General features: G+C 42.1%; 1 protein-coding gene across 12 annotated transcripts in view; it reads right to left on the minus strand.

Annotated features, from left to right (window-relative positions):
- Positions 1-7,044: 7,044 nt before the first annotated feature.
- Positions 7,045-23,217, minus strand: part of TCAF1 (TRPM8 channel associated factor 1) — a 47,926-nt gene continuing 31,753 nt past the window's right edge. For 6 of the 12 annotated variants that reach the window (XM_070265126.1, XM_070265129.1, XM_070265127.1 and 3 more), the window contains 7 exons: positions 17,706-18,700; positions 17,318-17,415; positions 16,039-16,252; positions 15,495-15,734; positions 13,880-14,217; positions 12,118-12,394; positions 7,045-9,526 (listed from right to left, as the gene is read on the minus strand). In XM_070265126.1, coding sequence (XP_070121227.1) covers positions 12,140-12,394; positions 13,880-14,217; positions 15,495-15,734; positions 16,039-16,252; positions 17,318-17,415; positions 17,706-18,700 — 2,140 coding nt within the window. In that variant the 3' untranslated portion in view covers positions 7,045-9,526; positions 12,118-12,139. The remainder of the gene's footprint in view (positions 9,527-12,117; positions 12,395-13,879; positions 14,218-15,494; positions 15,735-16,038; positions 16,253-17,317; positions 17,416-17,705; positions 18,701-23,217) is intronic. The other 6 variants (XM_005609471.4, XM_023639885.2, XM_005609473.4 and 3 more) reach the window with 1 other exon arrangement.

Below are 23,217 nucleotides of genomic sequence, written 5' to 3' on the forward strand. Positions count from 1 at the left end.
GTGAGACAACTGTAGCATCAGATGGATTTATGTAAGTGCCAAAATTGACTGCAAATTAAGTGCGAGGGAACAGAAAGGAGGAAGCAATTATTTCTAATCAAGATATCAGAGATGAACTTACAGAGAAAATGACAGTAAAACAGCTCTGAAAAATATATGTGATCTTTGTGGGCAGAGAAGAGTGGAGGGCACAGAAGATGAGGCTCTATCATAATCTACAGCATGGGGACGTGAATGTGAAAAGCTTGATTAGAGAAAGACTAAATGTTGATTGTGCCTGAAACTTGTTAACAGGACTTGCACAGTGCTGGCTCTGAAAGAGGCATTTGGGCCAGGTTTTGAAGGAGTTTAGCTGTCATACTAAGGAGTCTGGATTGTAGTCTATAGTCTGGAGGAAGGTTTTTAAGAAATGCCATGTGGGAAACACTGAGATTACCTCCTCAACATTTATGTCCTACCCCACCTCCGCTGTCCTTTCTAACCAAATCCAAATTTTGCTCCGATAATCCACCTTTCCCCATTTTCAGGGGACAATGAAGTCATCTTCAGTTCCAAGGATAGATATGTATTAGCTTAAGGCAAGCATGCTAATCCATACCTTTTGCACAGCAACTTTCTGAGTTATACATAATAAATGTAAACACTATGATGGATAATTGTCCAGCATATGCAAGAGGCATATGCAGAATAACAGAATTGTGATTGTTACCAGTGGTACATCATCCATTTTTGTCAAATAAAGGGAAATCCCTGCAGTAATTCCAGTTTTTCATGAAGCAAAATGCAAGGGTTACTTCATACATATGCTTTCCAGTTATCTGCGAGCATCAACAGTCACAGGCCTCCTTCAATTATTTTTAGTTACGAGTTAAATTTAATGTGGTCCTATATATCCTTTCCTTGAGGGGCCTCAAGAATCTAGAAAGGATTAAGCACCTTCTAATTTAGGAATAGAGGTGGATGAATCCAGCTATGTGCATTTACTGGTATGAGTCACTGGGGAGGTTTACTAAGTCACTATTTAAGATGATCCAGAACAGGTGTCTACAGCTGTTTTAAGAATAAGTGCTCTGGTGGCCGTGAAAATGCTCCGCTTAGATCTCCAACTCAGGGAGCGGGTATGTAATTGACAGACGGCCCCAGGTGGTGCCCTATGGAATCCTTGGTGCCAAGGCCATGCTGCCCAGGGGCTTCTCCTGGCCCGTGATTAAGAATGGCAGAGGTACTAAGGCAGCCCCATTCTTGGAAGACACAGGACTCTTCTGATGAGTGACTTTGGCTCAAGGACTCTCTCTTGGCCTTGGCCAACTTTCTGAACCCAACATTGCAGTGTAAGCCTTTCCTTCCTCCACTCTCTGCTTCACAAGGTTAAACCTACATCACAGTCTGATGGCTCTCCCACCCTCCTCTGGGTCCCTCTCCATTTTCTCTCATAGGTGTTTCCCTTAGTCTCTTTACATCTGATCACATCTTGGCTTCTGCCTCTTGGAGGATTTGGGTCAACACAAGTACTATTATAATTTTATCTCCTTACGTTAAAATGCTCAAATGTATTTATTGAAATTGTGTTGTAGTGGGAGTAAAGGGCAAAGTAATTAACTTGAGAGTATTTGTGAAAGCCTCATCAGCTACATTTTTTATTCTTTCTTTTTTTGGTGAGGCAGATTGGCCCTGAGCTAACATCTGTGCCAATCTTTATTTTTCTGTGTGTGGGACACCACCAGCATGGCTTGATGAGTGGTGTGTCGGTCCAGGCCTGGGATCTGAACTTGCGAACCCCAGGCCCCCGAAGCAGAGTGTGCAAACTTAACCACTATGTCCCAGGCTGGCCCCTACATTTTTCATTCTTTAGTGCATGTATGATAACCTTTATTCAAATTATAGCATGGTCTATCTCCAAGGGCAAGTTCCTGCCTGCCTATTTATTTAAAGCAGTGAAGCTGGAGTTTGCTGTTCTCTTGACGTGTGGCCAGCCCCAACTCAGAGTTATACAAGCTTTTAAATTCTCTTTTGGTGTACCTGTGAAATTAACCTGGGTCTATATTTTCTTTTTGGATCCTAAGTGTGTGGAGCATATGTGGTAGGAGCCAGTAATATTCCAATCACAGGGGACGTCTTGGAACATAGCATTACCACTCCAGGGTGATCCATGCTGAAACTTTCTTCCTCCAGTAAGGAACGATAGGGGTCTTCTTACATTTCTAAATTCCTCCCATCTCCAAGTCAGATACAGACTTTGGTTTTGTACTGAAGACTTCAGTCACCAGGAGCAAGTGGAGCTGACAGCCCAAGTCTTAGAGTGGATGTCTTTCCTCTGGCTCTGAAATATCAGACCCCTCGGTAGGCACAGAACAGATCCAATTTCCTATAATTGCACCCACACCAGTGTGGTTTATGTATCTTCAGGCACAAACTCACAAGGGTTGCAGATATCAAGATGCCAGAGGGGCTAACATATGGCAATTGGGAGTCATGGAAGGCCAGTGTCTCTACAACATTCCTATAGAGAAAGAGTTTGTCAAAGTTCCTAGTCCTATGGGGCCAGTAACATTATTTTTTATTGTTTTCTGCAAATGTAAACAATTATTTCCAAACTGATTTATTCCAAAGTTCCTGTGACATCAAGGTCTTCCTTCTCAAGGCTTTCCGTTTTATATTGAGACTTGTGATCTAAAGGGTTTTTTAGTGTTGAGGTCGAATGGACATCATTCAGCTTAATGGGGGAAAGGAGGATGTGGAGTGGGAAGCCAAGAATAACTGAGTCTAAGTTTCCCACTACTCTCTACACATTTGTCCTGATGGACATCAATATATGAGACTAAAACTTTCATTGCTGTCCAAATTTAGTCAGTTGTTTCCAGATCAATTTTCTCCTTATGAATTCGGTTCCAAATTTCATTTGTTACTGGATCTATCAGAGGCCCAGAAATGAGTATATAAAAGAATAGTCATATCTCCATTCAGTACCTTTGGTAGAGGCCACAGCAGCCACTGAGAAGAGCCCCCCTTACTTTTTATAGAAAAATTTCAAGGGGGGAGAAGCTGCAAAATTTACTGTGAAATGTGCCTTCACTTTGAAGTTTGAGGAGAGAGATCCACAAGTTGTGAGTTTCTGTTAGGTCAATGGCTCCTATCAGAAGGTTAAGGTCAGAAATCTGTGATCTAGAGTTACATCTGAGAAAGTAGCTACTGACTATTACAGGGATGAAACTCATGTCTGTCATGCTGCTCTCAACAGGCTGGGTATCATTTTACTCTTTGCCTTAAATTATCTGCCTGGTTGGCTCCATCATTTTCTTCAAGAACTTGCTCAAACGTCACTTTATCAGAGCAGCTTTCCTCCCTACATAAAATAGCAAATATACCCCTTGTCTAGTCCCCTACTCCAGAACTCTCTCTTCCCCATCACTTCTTAGTTTTATACACCTTCAAGGTACTTATCATACCTGATATATGTTTGTTTTTCATTTATGTTCAAACTGGAACATAAACACTTTGATGGTAGGAGCTTTATTATGTTTATCTTATATTTCCAGATCCTATAACAGTAACTAGTGTTGTAGGTGGTTTTCAAGAAATTCTTATTAAGTAAACTTTTTAGTGACTTGATAACTAGACTGGAAGATGATGCCCAAATGTGGGATATGCATCTTACAGAAGCCAAAATTTTATGATTTTATGAATACTTAAGAAACATGTTATGAAAGATTTTTAAAAGAGGGCAGATAAAACAGGAAGGACTTTAACTTAACTTGGGAAAGTATTTTCTAGGGGCTTCATCTAGTTTTGTGCTAAGAAAAAAATATTTAAAATCTGGGTGAGGCCACAGAACTTTACTACCTTAATCTCCTATCTCACAGAGATCATAAATTCAATGGGGGAAGTTTGAGCACTGGCAAAAATGGTTTATGCTATCCCTTTCATCAAAGAACTATATATCTAATGGAGGCATCTCTCAGTTTCCGTTTTAAATTTTAATTCCATCTGTGTGGCCCAATTATAGCAGTTAGCAAGTGCACTTACACAGATTGTGGAGGTATATAGTTACTCCTCCTAGGTAAAAGCAACCTGTTACCCTAATTCCTACTTCCTCTTCCTCCTAGGAATGGCTCAGGGAATGTACGTTTCAGAAGGATTTGGGGACTTTCAGACAATAACGAAGTGACACATAAGTATTGATACAAGGTCTCGTCTTCATTTTGGATTACAACCAAGACGTCTACCAAGTCTAGGGGATCATTAGGGACCCATCCTTTCCCTGGGTACCTCTTGTGTACCTTGCAATATTCACTTTTTTCCTCAATTTTTCCATTATGCTCAGTCAAGAGAAGTGCAGATTTTAATCTTCTGTGAGAGGAACAATGGCTCTTCCTCTATTCTTTCAGAATGAGAAAGGAAAAAAAGCAGCCCCTGCGATCCAGAAACTTGTCTGATACTCTCTGCTGGGCCATGTTGTTCTCCTCTTGTACATAATTTCACAGAACACCAACCTCAGACAAAGTGACTCTGAGACCACGATAAAGTGAGACAAAAACAAGGTCTCTGGGCAGCCACAAATTACCAAACATCCCTCTCTCTTGTCTAAGGTAACTGCTGCTTTTTTTAGAAAAACCATTACACCTTTAGTCAGCCCTCCTTATAGATGAGATTTACTGAGATGATCATAGAATTGCCTTTGCGTCTTGACAGCATCCAATCCAGAACAAAGCCTTATTTCCTCAGACCCTCCCCAAATTTATCCACCCAAAGCCCAAATCCTATAATAGGTTCTTTTTAACACCCTTTTACTGCATGCTCTCAGCTGCCTGGGGTGTGAGGTTTTTCCCTGAGCTGAAATGAGAAATAAATCCAACTTGTTCTACTACAGGATGTTCCTGGCGGTCTTTGGCTGGAGGGCATTAATAACATCATCTGTTATCCCTGAGGATATCCTCTCCTCCTCATCCCATTAAAAGCCCTCCTTTATCCAGTACCAGAGATCCACTGGGCTTTATCCTAAACTCATTCCAACATCAGTGACATTGAGTCAGCTGTTTGCCCCTTGATAGTTGATCTCAGAGTTTCTTATGAGGACCTGAGATTTAAGCCTGCTTTAAGTTTGTTACCAATAAACAAGCTCATAGTGCCAACTGTCCTGTGATTAAATGTCAACAGCCTTAATTAAGGCTTATTATTGTTTCCTTTTTAACAGTTTGGGAGAGTTGCCTCTCCCATCCCTATTACCTTGATGGCGGGTAGGGAAGAGTTTATGACCTCTTTTCAGGTTCTTGGCTCCTGTTTAACGCACACACTTCACAGATCAGGACCAGGCACAGGTACAGCCTACTGTGTGTACTTGGGCCCTGGACACAGGTTGTGTTGAGGAAAGGCACATGTCTTTGCCCTGTGGGGCCTTTGCTGGACCCCTTGATCTGTTTTTACATTGTACGTTTGATCATTTTGCCCTCTTTTTTTGTCCTCCCACCCTTTCGGCACTATCTCAGATCTCAAATTATACTAAATAATTTTGGCAATCTGTGAAAGTGAGTTATATGTCAAAATTTAGGTAGTTCATGGAAAGAAATTTTTAGTACTTACACGTACATATTTCTTAAATAGTTATATATGTTTGAGTTTCTTTAGTTCAGATGAATAGAACACTTTAATGGCCCTCAGTTACATACATTTGTATTAACATAATCCTTGGCTCCTAATACTGTCATCACTGGTCAATGTATATACCTTGTTTTTAATTTACTCATTCATTTATTGTATTTATTTCTAATATAATGAACCACCAAACAAGAAGACAGAACATTGACAATAACTTAAACCACCCAAGCTTTCCAACCAAAGAAATGCTTCTTCTTTATAGCATTCAAATGCACAAGAATCCAAATGCATAAGTAGCATTTCTATTAGCTCACTTGAATTAGTGGAGTTTTTTGTGTGTGTGTAGTTAGAAGATCTCTGAAAAGTTAAGGATCACCCACCACACCTTCTCTACCACACTTGGAAGACTGACCCCAATGATGTGGGTCAAAGAAGGAAATCCTTTTCAAAATGGAAGCAAAGCAGGGGTCCAAAAGCTTTGAAGGAATATAGAACATAGGAGTGAAGTAGTCTTGAAAGAAGGGACAGGGTGTGCTACTTTCATCAGCAAAAACAGTCAACATCTAAGGCCATATCTGGTTACCTATTGGCCTGCTAGGCACATACATTAGGTGAGGTTATAACATCAGGAAGGGACATTGGTTTAGGGACTAAGTATATCAGAGATCGATCTCATGAAGGGGAGATACGACGGATTTCCAATAAATGCAGCTGTTGAAGATTAGCTGTAAGGCCGATACTCATCAGAGAGCTTGCTGGCCTTGGGACTTAGACAACAATAGAAAGTAAACTGATGCAGTAAAGAAGGGCCAGCAAGAGACTAGGAATAGCAGGACACAAGAAACCTGGGAGCCCAGAGATTTCCACTAGATAGTTGACTGTTTCTCCCAAATACAGAGAAAGAATAGCTGAAAACAGATGATGATGTTCAGGCAAAGTGCAAAGAATGTACCAAGGAGGCTGACACGTGGAGGAAAATTCTCTGACACCACCTGGCCTCATTTAAGAGTAAAACATTAAAACTGGCAAATGAATAGGAGTGCAGGAAAGCTTACGGCTCCATTATGGTCTTGAAATGCTTCCTGGGATAGGCACAAATATCACATGCCTTCTTGGAAAGAACATTAGTTGGAAATCTTCATGCAGCACCCTAGTGGGCATTCATTCACTCCACATGCATTGAAAACCTACTAGACAGTAAACTTAATCACCATGACAGACACATGGTGAGATCCGAGGCAGAAGTTGCTTTTTGTGGAACACCTGTAAAAACAAGAGAAGGTGAGGTATATTTGACTAGCTGGAGGATATTTAGTGTGGCTAGAATTAGAGAGTAATGGGGAGATACGATGAGCCTGGACACATCAGGTGGATCCAAATACCTGAGGGCCTTGTAAGCCATTTTAAGGGTTTCGGTTGGACTGCTTCTTAGTCAATATGAAACCACTGAAGGATTTTTATTTGAGTTTATTAAAAATTTTTTGAATACATGCACAAGGTAAAAAATTAAATAGTACAGGACTTAAAATCAAAAACACAGTTCCCCTCTCCCCTCCCCCGGCTTTTTAACTCTAGTCCCATTCCCTAGAGGCAAAGCATTTAACAATTGCTATTTTTAGATCTTTTGATAACTAACTTCCTAACATTAAATAATATGTTTCAACAATAATTTGACTTATTAACTTTAGATAATCTTTAATAATTCCTCATTACAAAAGATAAGGATCTAACTTACACCATCCCCACCTTTGCCTATCCTGTCCCCGATTTTTGATAGATATGTCATTTTTAATACTTCCATTGGCTTGATTTATAGCTTTGAACAGTATGCCAATCCTCTTGTTCTTGTTCCATCAACTGTAGACTTTCTTCTTTCATCCCCACTTTGAATAGGTAAGTAGCCCTCCTCTTCCTTCTACCTCTCTCCCTCCAACTAATTGTCAACCTCTTTCTGCTCTCTTTTTCCTTAACTTCTCAGGATTAATTACTTTCAATTTCAGTTCTGAATAAAAAATTTAAGCCTTTCATGTTTGTCTATCGGCTGATCAGAACACTGAACACCAATAAATAGCATCTACATTATTCTGGCTATGTAAATACTGTTTACTGAGAGCCAAGTAGAAGCTAAGATATTTTCTTCCACATACATCCAATGCCATGATGCTTGTGCCACCTGAAAGGAAACATACCTACCGCCAATGTCAAATCAAAACACATTCCATGAGCATTTTTTGTGTTTGTTTTATAATTGGACCTGAATTTCTTAACATAATTTTGTTTTGCCTTTCTTTATTGTTGACTAAAGAATGCAGGTCTTCCATATTCCCATTCAGCTTCTCAATGATACTGTGTATGGCACAGAATGCAGATTCTTCCCAGAGAGCCTGAGACTGTGCATTCTCATCTGAAATGGGTCTGCTGGATATCTGTCACTCTAGAGTGAGAGACATCTGGGTGAGATCCACTGTTTTCTGGATTCCATTTCTTCCTTTTTCCTGGTTTCCATCCTCATTTTGCTGGAGAACTTCCTCAAGGTACCTCCTCAATAAGGGTGCAAAGGAGGCAGACTTTCTGAAAACTTGCATGTCAGAAAATGTCTTTATTTTGACTTGCCTCTTGACAGTTTGGCTTGCTATGGAATTCTGGGTACACAAATTTTCTGTAAGATCTGTGAAGATATTGCTCCACTGCCATTTCAATGTTGTTAAAAAATCTGCTGTCAGTCTATTTCTCATGCCTTTTTAGTTGAGCTAATGATGGTGACCTAATTTTACCTTCTCTCGGGGTACTTTTAATGTCTTCCCTCCATCCTTAATATTCCAAAATTTCACAAGACTATGTCTAGATGTAGGTTGTACTGGGGCCCCCTGTTCTTCCGTTTTCAATCCTTTTCCTCTTCATCTCTTCACTTATATTTTCTATGTTCTCTCTTCCAGAAACTCCTAATGGTTAGATATTGATTGTCTATGTCTCTTTCCTTTCTTCATATTTTCTGCTCTATCTTTTTGCTCTCTGTCTAGGGAGATTCCCTCAACTTTATCTTCCAGCTTGTCTACTGGATATTTTTGGCAGTTTTATTTCATTTTCAAAGGGTTATTCTTATTCTCAGTTTTTCCTTTCTTGTAGCATCCTGTTTTCATCTGACAAATGCACCTCAGATCTCTCTGAAGATATGGTTAGATTTTTAAATTGTTTTTTCCATGTTAACTTTGTTTCCTCCAGAGTTTGTTGTATTTTCAATTGTCCTAATTCTAATTTGCTATTTTCCTTACGTGCTTCTCCCCTGGCCTGCCCTATCCCGCTAGATGCCCAGTGTCTGGGAATTCCTAGCTGACCGTTTGCATTTAAGAATCAGAATAAGTGAGGACTTTGATAGGAGCTGGTGTGGGTTTCCTCTGTTCTTGTATGGTTGGGTCTATTTCTTCTATTTCTCCAGTAAGCCTCTTCTAAGACTAGAAGCACTTGTGTACTGAAGGAGGGGTTTTAACTGTCAGAGAATTAGCTAATAGGCTAGGGGGGGTCACTTATTTCCACGAAAAGCGAAATTTGATTCTGCTGCACCAACTCCTACCTCCTCAGGCAGTTTGTTACACAAACAATAACAATAACAACAACAACAACATATTTTTAACTGGCAGCAACTGTAGACTGCTGTGTTCTGTGTACAAGGGTTGGGGTAGAATGGGATGGGGTTCAATTTTACAACTGGCATAATTCTTTAGTAGACAGACTTTTCAGGTGCCCAAGTCTCTTTGGGGTTATCTTGTCCTGTCTGAAGGGTGCCTTCACTTTCCTTCATTATCGTGCTTCATCTATTTTCTCTCTTCCAGAAATGTGTTGAGATCCTCTTCACTTATATCCAAATCCGTTCATGTTTCTTTGCTGAGATGTGTCAATTCTCTTTTGCATTTCTTGACTTCCGTTTCAGTGGGGCCTGGAGAGGGAGGGGAGGTAAACTTACATATTCAGTGCATCATCTTAAATTCAAAGTCCCACTGGATGCTTTTAGACAGGGGAGTGACATGGATAGCTCTACATTTTTAGAAGATCCCCGGGGCTGTACTGCTGAAAATGGATTAACAACGGCCAGAAAGGATACAAATATTATTCTAAATGACTGAGAATCTAATTTCCCCTCTGAGAACATGCACTGTCTGGGACATTGGGGAGTCAGACACTTTACGAAAATAACCCATGATTCAAAATCCAATAAGCTAGCAAAAGGCTTTCATGGTGCCCTAGAGAGAATGACTGGAACCTGAATAAGCCAGAACCTAAAAGAATTGCATGATGCTAAAGGGTCACCCCAGCACTGTCTATTGGGAAGCACTTCAGGTGCCTAGCTCAAATTCTTCCTTTGCACTGGCATTTGGGATAAACAAAGAGACTTTTTGTTGTGATAAAATTAGATAAGGGGTAAGTACAAGCAGCCAAAGCTCTGGCAGGTAGGGACATAGAGGTCCCTTTGTTTGTTGCTTGGTTTCTTCATTCACTCATTTATTTGGTTATTCAAAGCACTGTAGTTACTAATACCCATTCTGTAATCAGAATGCCTGGGTTCAAACCCCAGCTCTCCCACTTATTAGCAACGTAGCCTTAGGCAATTTACTTGATCTCCATAAAATTCAGTTCACTAATTCCTAAAATGGGAATGATAAATTTCCGTCTCATAAGATTATCGTGAAGATTAAATAAAACCATCTATAGAAAGGAACCAGTACAATACTTGGCATACTCAACACTCCATTAATTGATAGTAATTATTTTAAATGTTGAATGAATATTCAACATCTATGTTTAAAACATCTAGATGACAGATATTCAATAAGGGAAAATAATTCTAGATTGAGAAATGACATGATAAAGGAATCCAAAGAAAAACAACATCTAGGTCAAATATTATTGTCTATGCATCTACCCAACTGCCAGTAAAACAAATAAAATGATGTTTTAATATAACCAAGTAAAAAGAAGTTAGCTAAAGGAAAACTTGCTGGATGTATACAACATTAATCCTACAGCCCCAACTCACAGTTAAAACTACAAAGAAATGGGAGGTTCTGAATAAGATTACAAGAAAACTTAAGAAAATCTTTGAATGTGTTATAACTAGATGAAATCTGGGTCGGCTGTATGCAATTAGCTTGTTGCAAAGTAAAGATTTCTACATGTGTGAGGACTGAATCTGCCAAAACGAAAACTCTTGACAGTGACAGGATCTGTGTCACTATAGAAGTATAAACACCATCACTAAGCCGAATGCCCATCATTCACTAAAGACAAACACCCTCATGGAATTATTCTGGTTTCTCAAGTGACTTCCACTCTTGATTTAATTAAAGAAGGAATTTTACCTGAAAGAGAATTGAATAAAGAGACCAAACCCCAAGTAGCTTTTAAGACCCCACTGTGAATTTAGAGCCCTTCCTTTAGATTTATAAAGTGAACATACCAGAATCCTTTCAGAGGTTGGTGTATAAAGGACAGGATGGGATAGGATTAATGACACTGCCTCTGTAAATGCCATCTAAAAGCGAAGTCTAGCTTTAAAATGACATTGAGTTATTAGATAACAATAATGACAGCTAACATTTTTCTCAGTACCTACTAACTAGCACATACTATTCTAGTCACTTTTAGCTGTACTGATTTAATCCTCACAATAATCCTATGAAATAGATCCCACTTTACAGGTGAGGAAATCGATTTGCCGAGAAGTTAAGCAACTTGTCCAGCATCATACCACCAATAGGTGAAGGAACTGGGATTTGACACAGCGAGTCAGTGTGAGAGATGATGATCATAACCTCTAGGCTGTGGCAAGAGAATGAGAAGGAGCACGCTCCCTACTCTGTGCACCAGCACGAAATAAAAGTCCCTTAGAGTGGGTGCACCGTATTCACAAACCTCTTTAGAATTATCAATCTGAGTCTTCATAACTCTGTGAGGCACGGATTTTTATCCTCATCTCACACACAGAAATGGGAGTACAGACATAAAATGACTTTCCCAAGAGCTAACCCTAGCTATGGGCTCTTTCTAGCACATCAGATTGCTTTTCAAGCTCTTTGAAGACCACTCAAGACGCCAAGTATACAAGCCATCAGGGAGCTGGTCTGGTTATCGTGTTAAATTTCTGTTTCAGTTGGATTCTGTGGTCAGAGTTTTTAGAACTACTGATTAAAAATAAAAGCCCAGAGAGCCCTCAGGATGCCAGGATGAGAACTACCCTCTATGGACTATGGCCCATGATGGTTGAAGCAAGGGGTGTCATAGAAGCAGGTGCCGAAGCTCTCAGAACTGGGCCGATATAGCTCAGAGCAGAGGAACAAGACTCATCCACACAAGGCCCTGCTCCTGAGAAATTCTGATTCCCCTTTTTGCTTTGTTCTTAACCCACTTCCTAGACACAGAACTATGCAATAGGACCCAGGGCCAATGAGCTGGGGGACAAGCCTAGAACCCTAAGAGACAGAGGTCGAGGAGTGAATCCCCATCTCTGCCTACCTCCCCAAACCTCTCTACCTGCCACCTCGCTGGGCACTCCTTACATCTGTGTGAGGAGGTATAATTTCATAATATTTTCCTTCCATTCAGGCAGATAGGCCAGGCTGGTAGCCACTTCCTTCTGGATAGGCCAGGCCCAGGCCTCAAAGAAGGGAGCCAGATTCTTCTGCACTTGGTGGGAGAACATCTTCACCCACAGATTCATTTTGTCAACATTGTCTGTGGGCAAGTTGGTCTGGTTCCGATACTCAGTGAAGAGACGGATGAATGGCTCCCACCCAAAGGCCTCCTGGAGCTGGAAGAGAAAGCAGCAATAGGATGAGACACTTCATCTATAAAAAGAAGATGCAACAAACACTCTAATCAAGGAACTGAAAGCATTTAACTCTTCGGACGCTGCTTTCATATCACTGCCCCCTCTCCTGTTTACCTGCTGGCCCTACATGCTGCTCTTGCATATTCTAATCTTAAGAAGGGTCTCTGAGCTAGCACAGTGCTTGACAAAAACGGACACTCCATAAATGATGTTGCGGTCATAACTGCCATGATTATTATCAGTATTTACCACCAATTGCATTATTCATATATCTCTCTAGATTATGAAAGTGGTGATCGGATATTACACAAGGCTTCAAAACGAGCTGAAGTGAGAAAAACCTTACCTCTTTCATAGTTGCAAATTTAAACCCCAATAACTGGGGAACTCCTACTCTTATTGTGACACAATCCTCATTAATCATAGGTCTGTGTGAATTTGCAAGGCTACTAAAATTGCCTTTGGGGAAAAAGGTGAGCCCAGTAGAGGCAGAAGACTATGTAAAGTCTAGAATTAAGAGTAAGGCATAATTTTAGAAAAAGGCAGCCATCCTGAGGCCACTGGAAGCAGCCCACGTTAGGCTGTGTTATGGACCTTTAGGGTTGAGAGGGACGTTGGCAGTTCCCGAGACCAACCTCAACTTGATCTCACAGATGAGGAGCTTCTATCCCTGGGGTGAAGCAGCCCCAACGACAAGGTTAGAGTAGAGTCGCCCTGGGGGTTTCACTGTCATTCTCGTGGCAGTGGGAATGAGCAGAGAGGAACTCAGACAGGCAGAAGAACCAGAATAGAGTGCGCCTGTCCTGAGAGTGAGTTCCAGAATCCCAGGTGATGACACTCTCCACAGTGAGCTGGGAATGGATCCAGGGACTCGGGGGGACGGACGTGGGGTGCTGCATGATAATTCAAAGGCAAAGGCAACCTCCATGTCCAGGCCAGTGAGGAATCCTAGGTTGCCTACAAGGTGGAAACTGAGGCACTGCCAAGTCATGATGAGGACATGGTATACTCATCTAAGGAAAAAACATAGGTCCTATCCCATGTATTGAGTATGTGTGAGGGGTAGTTTGGTTTTAGATAGTTATTAAATAGCATAGTTTGGCTTCAATCTCAGGTCTATCTGTGTTTAAAGCCGGTGATCGTAATTATATTTATACTACATTTGCCTCCAAAATTTTTTAACCTTTCTTAGTGCTTTCTGCCTAGTCTCACGAATCTCTTCAAAATCATGGGGTGAGGGTGGGGCTGAGGCAATTAAGGCCACTTTAGAATCATGCTAAGTGATGCACTGAGAGGCATCATCACATAGGACTGTCACATGGCTTTGTCAGGGTCTCCCGAGGCCTTGTGTGGGAGACGGCCATAGTGGAAGGACTCCTGGGTCACTAGACCACCACGTAACAATGCTGCTCTGGTGAGCCCCACAGTAGGGGGTTCCCATGCTTCTCCATCCTTGCGCAGTACCTGTAAATACGTTTCCAGTGCAGTCCACGCATTCCAGTTTTTCACATTGGGACCCTTGCCCAGGTAGATTCTGACTCTTTTCTCCCGAACTGGGGGCCACAGAGCAATATTGGCACGGCCTCGAGGAATGCCCAAGACCGTTTCATGCACATAAACACACCACAGGTTGCAGGTGGCCTCTGTGGTGTGTGGTGGGAACTCCCACTCCTGCCGCTGCTGGTTGCGGCCGAGCTCATGCACGGGGCCCCACAGCCCCTTGGTTCTGATGAGTTTCTCATTGATGAGCTCTTGCACAGATTCCAGATGGCACATGATGGGGTAGCCTGCATGCATCCAGCCTGGAAAATGCAGGAGGGAGGAAGAAAGGGTTAGAGCATTCTCCATCTGTCTTACAAAATTCTTCTCTGTATTGTATCTCAAAACAACCTGTAGCCCCCGATGACTTCAGGAACCCCATAATGCTCAGAAGGGCAATCCAAACTGAGCCCCTCCTGGGCTTTCCTCCTTACCCTCCCATTCTGTAATAATGCCTTCATCCTCACTCTGACCTGAGAGTGTGGCTACAGGAAGTGATGCAGGTTATAAATAGCCATTCATGTTACTATTCAATTTTTCTATTTGTAAGAGAGTGCTTTGTGCATATGAACCTGTGTCATTATACTGTTTTCTCAAAATTAAGAACTTTCTTCTTTTATTTTTTTGTGAGGAAGATTGGCCCTGAGCTAACATCAGTGCCGATCTTCCTCTATTTTATGTGGGATGCCACCACAGTGTGACTTGACAAGTGGTGCTAGATCTGCACCCAGGATCCAAACCTGCAAACCCTGAGCCGCGGAAGCAGAGTATGCAAACTTAACCACTACGCCACGAGGCCAGGCCCCTCAAAATTAAGAACCTGTTGCGGGTGGTCCCCTCTCATTATTTAGATATGGAGTCGCCCACACTGATACTACTTTATCATGATCATCTATGGAAGCCAAGAAGATTAGGGTCTAGGAAGATGGCCATGGTTCTTTAATTTCTATATACCCCCTCATTTTTTAGGCCTCTTGACCCACTGGCAAACATTTCTTTATTCATGCCTTCTCAAAGTTGTCAAATTCCTTCTCCCAACAACTGTGACCCAGGCGGAGGCCCTCCACCATTTCCACCCACTCCTGAAGTCCCTGGTGGACATCTGTGAAGCCCAGGACTTGTTTTTCGTATCATTCCCACTGTCTGATGCCGTCTCTTGACATGCTGCCTTCAACTGTTACGTCTATTAACAAACTGCATAGATACACTTCTAGAGCCTGCTTTTTTGTCACATTTCCTTATGCTATCGAAATATCACTTTAAATGGCTTCCTTAATCTCCATTTAAAGTTCATGATACCTTACTTAACCATTCCATCATTATTGAACATTTATGTACTTTCTAATTTTTTGTGGGGGGAAGTGGCTGAGTCTTTTTTTGGTGCATGTTTTCATTTCCATTTAAATCACAAGGATTACATCTTATGTCTTACTAGAAAAATATTTTTACCCCATTGGCTGCCCACTGCATGGCTGTTGAAGGAAAAGGGAGGCCCTTAGGGGCAGCATGCACAGAGGGTTGGTTCGCCCAGAGCACCCACCAACTGAGATCTGCACATCGGCAACAATCCTCTGAGGCAGGCGCAGAGGGAAGGGCTCGGCCCCCAGCCGTGCCACAGCCTGCATCACCTCGTCCCAGAGGCGAAGCAGCGGCTCAGGATTCTCCAGGGTTCGGAGGTTTGCGGTTGGCACTGTCAGGATGATGTTGTCTGTAGCCAGCTCTCCCCAGGGACCTGGATGCTCCTGGATACGCCTCTTCCACTCCTCCTGGGATGTCTCCCCTAGGAAGAGAGGCCATGGAACTTTAAACGCACGTTCCCAAATCCCTTACACTAAAACATACAACTTGAACCCCAGGAGGAGAACATCAAGGTCATGAACAAACATATCCCCATCTCTACTCTGTGAAGTCCCCATGGATGTAGTTTGGTCTTTATTTCCTTGGCCCCAAAGCTGAATCTAAGGAAGCTGACCTTCCTTCCCTCCCCTAATCCAAACTTTCTTCTTACACCAAACAGTCCCAAGGGACCTCCTCACCCGCAGCTCTCCCCTTCCCTCGGGGTTCGCTCCACAGCTTCCACTCACCCAGCTTGTAGTACGGAGCATGCACAGCCCCCTTAACGGTGACGGGCACGGAACCCAGTTTGCTGCTCTGAGGCACAATGATATAGAGGAGGCCACCCCAGAGGCAGGTGATGGATTTCGTGGGCTTGTCCAAGCAGCACCGGTTAATCACCAGTGGGCCTCGGAACAGCTTGCTGGCCCTGGTCAGGTCATCAGTGTGGCAGCCAATCTGTACCTGGAGCAGACAGATACCCCCCCAGAGTCACCACGAGAAGAGTATGGGCAGAAGGGGAGAGTGCCCAGGAGGGGAGGACAGGAAGGGTCATGGCCACTTATGAACTGTGTGTGCCCCATGAAATTGGATCATCCCTTGAGGTTGTATGCAGCAAATCATGTGTAAAGATCCTGCTAGGGGGGTCAAACAGCTCCACAAAGGGTCATGGTGACACGGTGATGTGAGGGGCACCAGAGGTAACCCACAATCCCACAAAGGGTGCCTGGGTGTCTCTGCAACAGATGGAATCCTAGGCTGCCTATTCCACGGTGGTGATTCTGGCATTGGGAATGGAGCACTGGTATCCTGCCTTTTGGGTGCTACAAGAAAGGAGGCCCAGTGGAGGTGGTGTGACTGGCTGATGTAGTGGAGGGTTGATTCAGTCCCTCCTTTCCCCAAGGTCCCCATTCCCGGGCCGATGGAGTGACCCCTGTACTCAGTGGAATCCGGGATTGTTTCCCTGGGTGTACGCTAAACAAATTCCAGGACAGACGAAGCACAGAATGGACCCTAACCATCACAATGACCCTCAAGGGGGATAGAGCAGGAAAACTTAATTTTGTGAATAGAGTGTGTGTATGTGAAACTGACAGAGCCAAAGGTGGCCTGGGCAAGCAAGGAACAGTCTCTGGCATCCCAGGCCAGAGTCAGAGAGATCTTGTGCTACAATGGGAGATGCATCTGGGGTGGAAAGTGAACTAAGATTTATTGAATTCTCCTCCATGTCAGGGTGGCTTCCATTCGCTACCTTTCTTAGTCCTCACTCTACGACATAAATTAAAAGCACAAAACCTGAGCCAGAAGTTGGGTAGGGTGGAGTCCTCGGCTCTGAAATGTATCAGATCTACACATTTAAATCAATCACTTAGCTATTCTGCACCTTAGTTGCTTCATCCTTAAAATGAAGGGAAAAGCACATGCCCTGTATTACCAATGGGGTTTTTATGAGGATCAAATAAGACACCAACCGTGAGAGCAAGACTATACAGGTTCCATGTTATGTGGTGAGATGGGGCATGACCTTACCTTCAGGTCAGCAGAGGCAGCAGCTTCAGGCAGTGAGACTTCTATAATTTGCCTCCCAGGGATGTAGAGCCCGGTACTCATCCAGCAATATCTGGTGCCTGCCAAAAGCATAGGAAGAGCAGACTTTATCCCTACTCCGCAATTGCATCTCCACCCAGCGTTCCCAGAGCCCCTTCATGAGCTCTGCACATCTTTCCCCCTCCAAGCTGCCCTGACTTGGCTCTTGCAAACATTACCTAAAACCCCAACCCCTTTCTCCTTGAAAGCACATGGCAAAGGATGGAGATGGCCCCGTGGAGGTGATCAGATCCCTGAAATGAGGTGCTGAAGCCATCATGCCCCATTCCCCCACTTCCCACAGGCTGAGCTCCCACACCGCCTTCCGTACCTGGATTGTTGCAGTTGACCTCAACGGTGATAGGAGTTTCTGAGGGGCGCAGGTAGGGGCTGCTGTACATATCTTCAATTTCTGGGACTAACAGAGAGAGGTCGCTTCCCGAGTGGGCCAGACCAGTGGCCAGGGAGAGCATGGCACCCCTGCAGCAGTCGTTGATAACGGGGTTCTCTCGGGTTGCTACTGGGAGCCGATATCGACTCAGCAGCTTCCTCAGGAGCCGGTGCACAGACATGTAGGCAGGGATCTCTTCCGCAGGGATCTGCAGGAACGCGGCGCCATCTGGGCCCAGCTTGGCCAACCAGCCCTTTTCCACATTCCCTCTCTTCCTGCCCATTATGACCTGGAACTCGGCCAGGGTAGAGCGGAAGTGATAGGTCCTTATCCCTGCTTTCGGAGTACGAAAGGGCCCTGGATTGAGACTTTGGCTTGTGATGCTGATGCCAAAGGGATTGAGGAGGAGGTTTCCTGGGAACCGAGCCAAAGGGGACACTCCAGGGTTCTTGAAGGCCCACCACCAGGCCTGGGCGCCAACGAACAGGCCCCCACCCTCTGCTACAAACTCCTGCAGCTCTTTGACTCCCACATCACTCACGGGCTCAAAGCAATAGACACTCGCGTCACTGGTCAGGTGGGGCTCGATGCTGGTGTCTATGCCCCCCACCGCGAGCAGGCTGCTCAGTGTCCTCAGCTCTGTTTGCACCACGATCTTGCCTCGGCGGCCTCCGTCCAGCCAGCGCACAGCATTGAGCAGAAAGGGGCCCAGTTTACCAACGGTGAATAATACCTTGTGGCCAGTCACGACCACCCGGCCCCGGCCATAGCGGGCAGCTGCAATGACACAGCCATGGTAGGAATCTAACCCCAGGGGAAAGGCTAAAGCCCCATGGACTAGCAGCTGGGATGGGAAACAATCCGAGTTGCTGATGTCCAGCTCTGAAATCCCATGCAGGAGCTCCTCTCTGTCCTCGGAGAGGTCATCTTCACAACTGCAAAAGATATGTGTGTTCTGTATTAAAGGAGCGACTCTACATAAAACATTTAGAACAGCACACAGCATAGAGCAAGGGTCAGCTCTACTAATATTATGATTTTTTAGCTCTTACAGGAGAACCTGGAGAACAAAGTGGGCAGATCTGACCTCATAGGGTATGAAGTGGGAGGACAGAGTGACATTACTTCTGCTCTGCTCATTTTCAGAGTACAAATTCTCCAAAAGAAATCTTGAAGGAAGCCCTGCTGTGTTTACCCAATACTGTATCTTAAATATTCTTGGCTTAAGTGTTTATTTCAGCCTTTTAAGCATTATATAAAGAACTGAATGGGAAATCATGTTTTCATTCTTCTAAGGAGTCTTGTTTATAAATAATAAAATTTGCAGCTAATTTTCTGCAAATAAAGCCAATGGAGAGCTGAGTTTGTGGTGCCAGAGAAGAGTTACATTATCTCAAAAAGTGGGACAGGGGAGCTGACTGGCCCCAACTCAAGTGAGACTCTCCTGTTACTTGAACCCAAGAGGACTGACTGTCTACACCTAGCACTCCACCCCTTCATTGCCGGCCTAGAGGAGTGATGCATATCCATGCTGTAAGGTTTTTCTCAGCATCATCTGTTCCTGTCTGTGGGTAACAAACCCCTATAAGACCTCAGGACACCAATGAACCCAAAATGGGTGACGCAACCCTGGATAAACAGTGGGATTATTAGGTAAGGAGTAGAGTGACCTCTGTAAGTTTGAGATCCAGGGCTGGCTCGGCCCTCTTGTCAGAGGAAGCTGTGGCAACTTCATGGTCAGAAGGTAGCTGTGAGGAAACACTGAAAAGCAGGGGTCAGGTGGACAGCTTATCTGCAGTATTTGCGTCATACTCGCTGGGACTAGTAGAACTCTAATCAACTGATGGGGAAACTAGTCCTCCTAGTAGGTGCAACCTTTTCGTGAAGATAAAGGTATCACCCTACTAGACGACTCTTCAGCTCCTTGAAGCACTGACCAGTAAATCATTCCACTAGCTCTTCCTGCCCCAATTCCAGGTTTCCCAAACAAACTTGTGATTATAATCTTGCTTCTGATGATCATCTGCTAAAGAAAGTCGTCATTGGCCAGGCCAACCAGAATGTTGTAGTTTCGTGCCATTTATGTTTCTCAAGAAACACCTTGTACGGTCTATCTTTAATTTGGCGATTATAAAATAAAAAACATTCATTTTGAACATTTTAGTACTTTAAACGTACACAAAATTAAATGAAAAATGTGTTTTAATTCTTATAGTATGGAGTTCTGCTTATAAACTTCAGGCAACTAATTGTTTTACAAATGAAGTCGGTGAAGAGGTGGGCTATTATGTTTTAAATTAATACATTGGCATCAAGGCTTATACACTAGCCCGTTATGACAAGATGAGCGATACCAAATGTCAAAGTTGAGACCCAGACACTGAGTCACTAGAAGTTCCTCTAGACAATGACCCCAGGTGAGTCCTGCTCACGCTGAGCCAGGGGGGCATCCTCAGAGACATCTGTCTGTTATTTTCAACAGCCATGACATATGTGGAGGGAGATAAATAATTGTTTTGTAAGTTGAAAAAACCTGAATTGGATTTTTACTTCTCTTTCCCATTCTCCTTTGAAATGAAACAAAAGTTATTAAAATAATAATAAACCCATGATAGCACTGGATTTAGAGAAGGGTACGAGCAGCGAACTGGGACAGTGAGGAATTGATAGAAACTATAAATCAAATGAAATCAGACTGACTAGAAAGCGATGAGACTAGAAGAATGTGTAACTGCATATATGTCAAAAAGAAGATCAAGAAAATAAAAAAAAAAAAACAGGGATTATCATTTGTCCTGAGAAGACACACTTCAGTAACCAATAATGATCAATCTAGAATTTGAATGCCATTTAATACTGAAGTAAACAAGAATCACCAAATATCTGATGAAAATTAACAGCATGAAATAGAAGCACCAAACTAAGCCAAGAGAAAACCAACTTCCAAGGAACTGACAGTGGGAATTGGCAAAGAAAGTCCTAAACAAATACAGTAAACCATTGAAGAGTTTTGAGATACTATATTATCTCTCTATAGCAGGGACAGGCTGCTATAAAAAGTTACTAATTAGAATAAAAATATAATTGCCAAACAGATAATCCCAATCTTAATACATGGGCAGAAAATGAGTCTTGATGTAGATGAAGACCATGAATAAGTCAACAGGAAAATTGAGTCAAGTGATTCTTCCAAAGAGCAGTGCTCAAGGTCAAACAGATGACCATCATCAGAAAAAATGAAGCAGTAATGAAGGACAGATATGAAGATCTAACCTCCAGCAAGTAGGAGTTCCAAAAGCAACGAAAAAAGAGAAAAAAGAAGAAACAAACATAAAATTAGATGAAAACTTCCTTGCGCTGAAAAATAGATTGGAGTTCTTAGAATGAAATGACTATCTGAATGCAAAGCAGGGTAAATGAAATGCAGTACAGTATGTGGTTGATTACTGGTAAGTTAATGAACTTCAAATATAAAGACAAAGCCTTAAAGGCTGTCAGAATGAAAAAAAAACCCACAAATGACCCAGAAAGAAACAAATGCCCTAAAAACATTTTAGGCCAGTGAACATACTCTGTATGACACACAGCTGCCTAAGACTTTTCATTGGCACCATGGGGATACTGAAACAATGTCAAAGGGCTTATAAAATTTACCACTCATGAAACTTTTCCCAAAAAGTTACCTGAGGTTATGCTGTAGGTCTAAAAAAAAACAAAAATGAATACAATAGAAGAACAAATTGGCTGCACAAAACAGTAGTGGGCAAGGATACCAGTATAACTTACAACTAACGCTGAAAAACTCTGAGAAAGGTCCTGAGACACTGGATGCGACTGGTAAGAAATAATTCCAATTAGTAGAGCCATGATATTAAAAACAAAGAAACAAACAAAAATGAGGCAAAATCAAGTTGGAACCAAAATACTCGATGACTTCAACAAAATATGGGAGATAGGGGGTGAGCATGGAAAGTGCAAGAATGAGACAAATGAAGTTCTTGTTTTGAATGGAAAGGTAGATTATAAAAACCAGTTAATTCTCAACTCAGACATAAAAACATAAGTTAATTAAAAAAACAAAGGTAACAGTAAATATGGCTATTAGTATATAATAAAGGTGGTGTCTTATATTACTGGGAAAAGACAGATGTTTTCATAAACATTGGGACAACTGGATAGCCATTTGGAAAAAGATGAACTGGACCCGTTCACACAATATACAAGAAAAGATTCCAAATGCATCAGAGATATAAATTTAAAAAATGAAACCAACCAAGTACTATAATAAACCAAGAGTGAAATCTTTTCTAATCTGGCTGTGAAGAAAGGCTTTCTAACTAAGACTCAAAAGCAGATGTGATAATAGAAAAGATTGATAACTGTAACACAGCATTTTGATTACTTTAGCTTTCCACTGAGTCTTGAAATTAGGTTATATTAGTTCCTTTCCATTGCATATAATTTTAGAATCAATTTGGACTTTCACTGGGATTGCACTGAATCTACAGGTCATTTAGGAAAAAAACGGTTTCTTAAAAACATTGAGTGTTCTGATCCATCAGTGTGGTGTATTTTGCCATTTCTCTAGGTTTTATTTAATTTCTGTGTTTTCCAGTTTTTAGCACACAGGTTGTGTGAAATACTTAGTTAAATTTATCTGTTAGTATTTCATGATTTTGGGCCCTGTTTTAACTGATATTGTAGTTTTAATTTCAATGACCAATTTTTGGCTGCTAGTAGATAAAAATATAATTGATTCTTACATAGGGATCTTGTATCCTGCAATCTTGCTAAACTCAATTATTATACTAGCTTTCTTGTAGATTTTTAAGAATTTTTTACATAGATAATCATGTTTTCTGCACACATAGGTTTACTTCTTGATGTTTAATCTCGGTGCCTTTTATTTGCCTGATGGCACTGGCTAGGACCTTTAGTATAAAGTTGAATAAAAGTGGTGAGAGTAGGGACCCTTCCTCATCTTATTCTCAATCTTAGGGTATTTCACCATTAAGTATGTTCTTAGCCATAGGTTTCTCATAGATGACTCATCACGTTGAAGAAGTTTCTTTATACTTCTAGCTTATTGAAATGTTAGCAGGATTTTGTATTGAATTTTGTCAAAGACTTCATGTGTGTACATCTGTGGAATTATATGATTTTACTCATTCATTGTTAATATGGTGAATTACTCTGATGTTTGAATGTTAAACCATTCCTAGGATAAACCCTACTTATTTGGTCATGATGTATTATTCTTTCTTTATACTGTATTTTATTTATATTTTATTAAGAACTTTTCCATATGTTCATGAGGAGTATTGTTCTGTAGTTTTCTTGCAGTGTCTTTCTCTGGTTTTGGTATCAGAGAAATACTGGCTGAATAAATCAAGTTGCAAAAATGTTCCTCCTTATTTTCTGGAAGAGTTAGTGTAGGTTTAGTATTATTTGT

The sequence above is a fragment of the Equus caballus genome, chromosome 4 (assembly GCF_041296265.1).
Source record: "Equus caballus isolate H_3958 breed thoroughbred chromosome 4, TB-T2T, whole genome shotgun sequence".
NCBI lineage: Eukaryota > Metazoa > Chordata > Mammalia > Perissodactyla > Equidae > Equus > Equus caballus.